Source organism: Strongylocentrotus purpuratus, unplaced genomic scaffold (genome assembly GCF_000002235.5).
Source record: "Strongylocentrotus purpuratus isolate Spur 01 unplaced genomic scaffold, Spur_5.0 spur5_contig_870, whole genome shotgun sequence".
Taxonomy (NCBI): Eukaryota; Metazoa; Echinodermata; class Echinoidea; order Camarodonta; family Strongylocentrotidae; genus Strongylocentrotus; species Strongylocentrotus purpuratus.
Genome location: NW_022145580.1, coordinates 504,517 through 513,717, shown reverse-complemented (window position 1 = coordinate 513,717; position 9,201 = coordinate 504,517). Strand labels below are relative to the sequence as shown.

Below are 9,201 nucleotides of genomic sequence, written 5' to 3'. Positions count from 1 at the left end.
CGGGATATTCCAAACTAGATTTGATTAGATTTGGCAGGGCACGTGCCCCTTCTCTGAAACCCCTGGATCCACCACTAATTATCATCATCAAAATGGAAAGTAACTTTATATTTTTTCATTTTATTTTTCTTTGAACAGTGATCACATGCTGAGCTGATCACGTCATTTGGAGGTTACATCAGTAGTACAAGTTGACAAGTTCATCTCATCAAGATATCCGAGGGGGGGGGGGGGCACAACAAGTTTAAGTTTTTGACAAGTAAAACAGAAGGAAAAACAAAAAAGAAAGAGAATGAGGTCTTCCCATTTTCAGGTGCCTTTTGGTGGCTGAAGTAGCTCTCGAGAGGGGGCACATTTTCGTTTAAACGTGATATTCCAAACTAGATTTGACCGGGGGGGGGGCAGGGCACGTGCCCCTTCTCTGAAACCCCTGGATCCGCCACTAATTATCATAATCACAAATGGAAAGTAACTTTATATTTGTTTCATTTTGTTTTCTTGGAACAGCGATCACATGCTGAGCTGATCACGTCATCTGGAGGTTACATCAGTAGTACAAGTTGGCAAGTTCATCTCATCAAGATATCCCGTGCTCTTTGTTTAATACAAAGTCCATGATACGAGACCACAATCATTATAACTATGGTTTGGCAGATTACATAAGGCTACATAACCATAGGCTTACCACTCCTTTCATGACATGGATCGGGTCCAGTTATAGATTTGCCAACTCAATCGTATTCTCAGGTTATATATCAGCTTATGGTACGGTATAGGTATACACTTAGACTGTCCAAACAACTGTTGCTGACTCTTTTCTGGGTTTGCCAATCAACTCTATTCGATGTTAAGAATGTATTGGTTTTAGTTCAATAGTTTGTCATTATTATGACAAATTCCCCGTATAATTCAAACTTTATATTGCAAAACTATTTTAAGGACAGCGGATATACCAAGTAACAAAAAAGTCCTGTTTTTTTTAATTCTTTGATTAATTAATTTTAATTTTAACTAATTTCATGAGTGATTTATATGGTGTTTCAGTGCTGGGGCAAAAGGGGGATATTTTCCATTGTATTTTTTTCTTAGATATATACCGCTAAGGCATCCAGAATACGTGATAATTTGTGTGTATTTCTCGTAGTCAATGATGGTAAAACCTAATTTTTGTATTTTTTAAAATCTCCAAACAGCTTCTTTTTGTTTATGAAAATATTGCGAGAATATGGGGGAAAACAGAAAATGAAGCATATAGTTGACAATTTATCACATTTCCTGTCATTGTTAATTCAACGTTTGCCCCCCTCCCACCCCCCCCCCCCCCCGTTCTAAATTCATTTTCTTAGCTTATATCAGTGATCTAGACAATATAAATCCTTAGGCGCTGTATTAACTGATTACACGACGTCTGACGACTGCGTATCAGACATTTAGATTTCATTAATGTTCCATTTGATTAAAAGGATGACAAAACTCTTCTATTTGTACTGCAGTATAGTGTGCTCGTTATTTGAGATTCTAGACCACTCAATAAGACAAACTTAATCGGTAGAGAGCTTAGAGGCCTAATAGATTTAATATAATCACAGACAAACATAAACACACAGAAAATAGAAGAAACAAAGAAAGAGAGAAGAACAAGAAGACATAAAGATAACGGAAACAAAGAAAGAGGTATTTAAATAAACGCATCCTTCGTTGAGTTAACAATACATGTCAATGCAATGCAGAGATTAACAAACTTAGATCAAGGAAATTTGATGTTGATTAATATAAAAGGATGGTTTACTTCCTGTTTTAAATCTTTAAAACCTAAATACTGCGGGTAGGGAAAGGAGAGCATCAAGAAGAGTAAAATGTCATAAATATGATTATGAATATTTAATTCAACCAAATATTAAGCGCACGATTTCCTTTCTTAAAATGAGAATGAAGAGTGAAACTTAAAAAAGAGTGAAGTTGATAAGTGTTTTAACTTGACATAAAGTTAGGAAGATATTGTAACAATGATTTAAGATATCATTCAGAAATTAATATGACAGGAAGTTAGAGATTATGAGCACGTGATCAATGTATTAAACATTATTGCTACTAGCAGGATGTCATAACCGAAACAGCTGTCTGTCGTGTCGGGAGTGTCAAGGACTTCATTATTGTTATCGAAGAAGAGATTTTAAGATGACAATATGAAGGAGGAAGAGACAATGCTGATTAAGTCGTTGCGAATTAACTGTGGCTTAATGCCCCCCTCTTCATCATAAAGAAGAGCAGGGTATATTAGGTTTGGGCCCCAGATCTACACATTTCTGACACAAAAAGTCAAAATATATCTATTCGCTGAACCTTTACTCGTTTACATGTGTCGAGAATCTATGTGAAGCAAGTAAACAAATGAATCTGAATGTTACAAAATATATATTTTACGTATTTATTATGGAGGGTGGTAGGAGGGGTGCTTATTTCGTAAACCACGAGGGCAATTGCCTCAAGCGCCACCTACCTTCACCCCTGAGAAAGAAGCACGGTAATTTCCTGCCAGTTATTTCAAAATCAAATCATTTGTGACCTCTTACATTCATAATTTGAATTTTTGTGAATTCAGTTCACAATATTTGCAGAGTCTACTAATAGATGTAGGCTTTATAGAAAGAAAAAACTATATAATAGAATACACAGTCCTTATTACTCAAAATATTTGAATCGTCAACATCATCATAACCGCTACCACCACCAACACCATCACCATAATCATCACGATCACCGCCATCATCATCATCATCAACAACATCATCATCACCCCCACCTCCAAAACCATAATTATCATCACCATCATCACCACCACCACCGCCACCATCATTATTATTATCATCATCACCACAACCACCAACATCATTATCATCATCTTCACCCCACCTCCAACACCATTATTATCATCACTATCATCACCACCATCACCATCACCACCATTATCACGATCATCATCACCACAACCAGCAACATCATTATCATCATAATCATTACCATCACCACAACCATCATCATCACCAGACACCATCATCATTACCAGACACCATCATCATCACCATCATCATCATCATCATCACCACCACCACCGCCACCACCACCACCACCACCACCACCACCACCATCATCATCATCATCATCACCATCATCATTATCATCACCGTCACCATCATCATCATCATCATCATCATCATTTTCATCATCATCATCATCATCATTACCATCGTCATTATCATCATCAGAACCATCAAAAAAATAATCTCTCCATCGTTATATATCCGCTAATGTATAACTATATCTACACATAATATTCTCTCCCTCAATTTATCTATATCTAAACTTCTTTTTCTCCCTCTCTCCCTATCTCTCAACCTTTATATCTATATCAATATATGAACAATGTATTTATCTATTAATCTATAATTAATCTTCAGAAATGTCGACAGTCAATATTACAGGACCCATGTTTCTGCGCACAATGACGACGTATTTAATCAGCAATTCTTAATGAAGTGGTCAAGAGGAGCTGTTATCAGTTTCCTCGCATCAAAGTCTACTTATTTCCCTCTTCCCATTGAAGTTTCCTTGATAACCACTACACTTTGGAATCAGTTCTAAAACGGTTCGCGGTAATATCGCAATTAAGTCGTTTAATCTAATTAGATGAGTTCATTTCGCTTTTAGTGAAGTTAAACGATGTAACGTTTAGACATCATTTCCTGGAGAATAAGGTAACTTACTTTTGAATACACAGATATTGTATATTTAACTATGTGTATCATTATTCCAAGTTGTATATAACACGCTAATATGCTGGCTGATTTGGAATCTAAGTACCCGGACAGCCAATAAAATCAGGTTAATGCAGAAATTAATAATGTCCATATAATTATACAGCGCAAAATACACGCTTGATAATTATGAGCGCTATAAACTTGTTAAACGAATTGTTAAGAACATAAATGATTAACATAATCAGAATATGGACGAGTGATGTTATTTACAAAGACAGAAGCACATGAGTGACATATGAGTGAAGAGCTGATATTGTGCCATGAATGAAATGAAATGCTGATATTGTGCCACTGAGTTTAGTTAACAATTATTTTCATAAGTAGATAGATTTGATGTGCGCTCTTGAGAGTATCGAGAGGTTGAGGATCATAGATGATGATGATGATGGCGTGATTGTTTTAAAGAGTAATTGTTTCCTTATTATTCTCTAGTAAACGTTAATGATTCATTAATTTCTGCGTTATGACGATTTGAGGTCCTTCAGTCAAGCGCGTAGCCAGGATTTCATTTTAGGGGGGGGGGGCGGTAGTGAGCAAACGAAGCGTGCGAATCACTTACAGAGCGCGCATAGCGCGCTCCCTAGGGGGGTGGGTGCAGGAAGGGGGGACTCCTCCCCCCCCTCCCGCGCGAAGCGCGAAAGCTTTGACGTTTCATTGCATTATTAGAGACAGAAGACGATTCGTTGGACCGTTCTCGACTCTTAATCCTTATCTAATTCAGTTTCTTTTGACGTTTCATTAGAGAAAGAAGACGATTCGTTGTACCGTCCTCGACTCTTAATCCTTGTTTAAAACAAGTTCCCCTTCCTTTCTTCTTTTTTTTTCTCTCTTTTTTTTTTGGCCGGCGTTTTTTTTTTTTTTTAGGGGGGGGGGGGCGACCGCCCCCACCGCCTCCCTGGCTACGCGCCTGCCTTCAGTTAATACCACCAATCTGTGTCTTAGGGTTATCCCTTAAAGAACATGACTTTATGTGTTAAATATTGTTTCCCTGGGACCATCCTCTACGTGGTGTAAATAATTATGAGTGGCATGGGAAAAACACCAAATTACACAACGCTAACAAAAACAAACAAAATAAATGACCTTGTGCGAATGAGAAGAATGAGCCTGTATGCTTCTCATTAACCCGACTTTGCTATAAAATGAAGTAGTTTCTAGATGTCATTAAAACATGAAACCAGGAGAATCTCTATTACTCTTAAGGGAGATATAATAGCTAAAAGACTGATCAAGTTTACTATCGCCAGGGAGATGGGAGGGCATTCATTAAAATAATGTTCGGCACAGATAATTGAATTAGTGAGCATTGTTTCAGTTATGAAATCTCAACACTCAAAGAAGACGTTGGTAAATGAGACCACAATTACTTACCTATTACAATTATTGTGTTAGTGGCTTTATGTGTTTTGTATATTAGTTGATTTGGAACCGAGACGACATCAATTAATTATCGCCAAGGCCTGACTGATTATAGTTATAATCATTCAAACGACCCCCGACTAAACTTAGGACGGGTGCATGTAGGTATGTTATCATAGTCAGATTAAAGAAGACGGTAGTGTTGTTATTATAAAGAATGTTTAAAAAGTGTAGGTCGAAAGAATCGTTATAATTGAATAAATCGTCATTATAGTTTATCTAGCCCGCCAATGCAAGCAACGAAGTACAGCTTCCTGGTCGAGGAGAAACCTCTTTTTACAGCTACATCTCAAATTCAGTCAATAATAATTGTCGAGTGCTTTTAAAAGGGCCATCGAATCGGTTAACAGGGCGGATTGTAAGCCTGACATAATTATCTCATTCAATAATTTCTGAGTAAAATGAAGCTCACAGATTACTTTAGAGTGGAGCCCGGTACAGTATGGAAGACTACAGTATCACAAAGTTTGCGGAAGAGGAAGTAGAGAAATAGCCTAGCGATTCTACACACTGTGCATACATGCATGCAGTAACGTCACTTGAGTGGGTTTATGACAGCCTGTATCATGATCTTCGTGCACCAGATCAGAATGACTTCGCAAGATGTTCCTCTTACGAAATTTCCAACAAATTACCTATAAAAAGGTAATGAACTTTACTTCGAAAGTTGGTAGCTCCAAATGTGCTTCATCAGGGAGATGACTATGTATTCTGGATATATAATCTGTATTAGAAGCTTGATATTTGTTCGATACGTAGAAGCCGGGAGGTGAGCTGAAATCCAGCGATGTATATGTATATCCGTGGCCGAGGCTCCGGCTGTGCCCTGGGTCTGCAACTGCCCTGCTCCCGTAGCTCTTCGGGCATCAGTGATGGGCAAGGTGGTTGTGAAAGATGGAAGATTTTTGGAAAGATTTCTCTTCGAGATGGAAGTGTACCTCAAGTGGATATGGAACGTACCACTGTTAGGAATGGGAGGAAGGTGAAGGATGTCGTAGAAGCTTCAATCACGGGTCTAGAGTCTGCTGTCTGGTTCAAGGTAAATCATGGCCGTTAAAAAACAAACAAACACCTGTTGTGCCCTTTCTAGGTTAACCAGTAGAGATTGTAGTGTTGTGTATTTTGGGGATCAAGTGCATATGCATGACAATGATAGCTGTTACAAAACTTGTCTTTCAAATCAAACTTTGGTTAAAGTAAAATGAAATATTGAAGGTAAAAATGGTGATGACACTGATGAAGTGATCATGACCATGATAGGGTTGGGTGGGGGAGGGTAGTCCCCCAATTGAATGTACATGGAGGGAGAGAGAAATAGAGATAAAAGAGAGAGAGAGAGAGAGATAGAAGAGAGAGAGAGAGAGAGAAAGAGAGAGAGAGAGAGAGAGAGAGAGAGAGAGAGAGAGAGAGAGAGAGAGAGAGAGAGAGAGAGAGAGAGGGGGGGGGGGGGGGGAGGGAGGAAGGAAAAATAGAAAAAATAGATACTTCAACTCTCTCTCCCACCACCTGCCCCCAACCGATGACCTTGTTAGTGCACATTTCTTCCAACTAGTAAGACCAGTGCCCTCCCTCGCCTTGATCATGTGCCCCCTCTCATGATACCAGTGTCCTTTCAGTGGCTGAGCCTTATCAACGCCTAGCCACACCAAGACACTAGTAAAAGTGGCAAATTACATTGATGTTGAAGTTGGTGATAAATGTGATATAGAAACTAGAAAGCAGATTATCTTTTCAAAGCAATCATTACTTACTGTATACAATAATCATAAAGTATTTAGGCATGAAGTATACAGTCTAATGTTAACTAAACAGCTTGATCCAAAAATCTATTATAAAACAATACAATATGTATAAAACAGATCTACAATGTAAGTGTCATTCTGGCTTCACTAAATGCTTAAAAGGCCTATTTTAGGCCTATTGTTGTACACAGTGTTGTACACAACCAGACAGAACTGTCACAATCTGATAAGATATACTTTTGCTTGCTCTAGCCTCCTGTTAGCTGACATGAAATATTTGATCTAACCCAAAATAGTTATTGTGTATGAAGCTAAATTGCATTAATGCATAGCATTAATAAATAACCTGAGAAACTTTTAACAGAAATTGTGATTCTTTAAATTTTTTTTAAACATGTCATTAGAGTACTTTTTGCATATTCTCAAGTAAAATCTTAGATTTATTATTTTCCTAATTTGCAAGTTATATTTTCGCATATGATTTTTCTTTGCCACTCTTTATCTGTCTTGCAGTATGTATTTGTCCTCTTTTTCTATCATCTTATTTTAGGGCAACTATTACAATGAAATACTATCAAAGTATTTATGCACAATTTACTATACCCTCAACATACCCGTGTTAAAGCCAAAATACCCATGTAGAGCCATGGACCTATTACTAAAGTGGACATTAAGTGTGTGATGTTGATGATATCAAACATTGTTGTAGCATAGAATCCTAAATGTTCAACCTTAAACCTTCTGAAGTACAAACTCATTGTTTGAATGCAGCTGCTTTGAATAAGCTACAGAAGTGCAGTGACTCATTGATCAAATAAAAATGAGTTAATTCTTTTTAGAACCCCTCAAAGGCTTCATTGTAACATTATTTAGATTTATAGCCTAGTTTTCAGACTTTAAAATAGTGGTATTCACGTAATCATCTCCTTTTTCTTCTTTTTGAACTGACATCAAAAGTACTTTTTTCCAGAGCATACCAGTTACATTCTAACTGGTTGATTTGTGAATTTTGTCAAAGCATGTGTACTACTGAGTATGACTCTACTAAAATGTAATTATATCATGATACTGAAAATCCATCTGAAAAGAACTTTTTTTTCACACTCATACATATATAATGGGTTATGATCCATATTGCCTCCAAACTTCAGTTACTAAAAATACTTATTTTGTCTCGAGTTACTTTTGACCTCCCTGCTTTTCCCCTGTCAGTCTCAGACTGTTTTCTCTGCACCAAGAAGATAAGCATTTACCCCTGTCTTAAGACACAGATACATGTAGCAAAGTATAATTAGAAGGAGTCAGGAAAGGAGTTATACAACCTTTAGGTTCAAGCCAGTTTAAAGAGCAAAAGCTCTGTAAGGGTGTCAATTATCTTACCTCGCTGCTTTGTTAGACAATCCTCAAATAAGAGTTGGTCACTATGTGTAAATATGAGAGTTGTGGTTTTTATTGAAGTTGATTTCCAGCAAGTTTGTGTGAGTTTGTTTTTATTTTACTGGTTTAAACAATCAATCTACTGCAGGATTGCCATGTTCTCTCGACATCTGATTCACATACCAGAGCTCAAGATTAGCCTTAATGTGCAAGCCTATAAGTATATTTTGGGTCTTCAACAATTCAAATTATTTTGAAATTATTGTCTACTTCTGAGTAAACAGTTACATTTTTAAAAAATCTATAAAAATTTAATTAGTTCTGCTCATTATCACAAAGCCATGCTAAATGAACCAATGAGATGAATGATATAAAAAAGGTGTTTGTTCACATAGAGCTCTTAATACGCTACATCTAGCATAGATTAATTAGTGGGGGAGTCCCATTTACAAATGTGTTAGAATGAGTGTGGGAGAACACATGTATGTAGTCTACTCCTATAGGTTCGATAAAACACATGTTGAAAACATACGCCCTAGGTAAAACAAATCAGTAAACATTGATGAATACACTTGAAGCATTGGCAAAGGAATTATCATTTCAAGTATTTTTGATTAAATGAAACAATTTTTACAGCATATTCAGTTCAATTTGATTGTAGTCGTATTTACATATTTATCTGAATCATTCATCTTGAAGTCTCTAAAGCCACTGTCCTGATGAACATTTGGAAGAACATGTCAAAAATAGTGTAAAGGGCATATATTATTAGCAATTATCACTTGAGGTTTAATATTGATTGTCATGTACAACTTCAGGTGATCCAACAGTTAAAATTTACCCCA

The 9,201-nt window shown here is 36.9% G+C and overlaps 1 protein-coding gene across 2 annotated transcripts in view; it reads left to right on the top strand.

The window, feature by feature from the left end:
• The first annotated feature begins 5,747 nt into the window (after nucleotides 1–5,747).
• LOC100887988 overlaps nucleotides 5,748–9,201 on the top strand; it is a 48,942-nt gene continuing 45,488 nt past the window's right edge. The window contains exon 1 of one of the 2 annotated variants that reach the window (XM_030976417.1): nucleotides 5,748–6,276. In XM_030976417.1, coding sequence (XP_030832277.1) covers nucleotides 6,025–6,276 — 252 coding nt within the window. In that variant the 5' untranslated portion in view covers nucleotides 5,748–6,024. The remainder of the gene's footprint in view (nucleotides 6,277–9,201) is intronic. The other variant, XM_003730383.3, reaches the window with a different exon arrangement.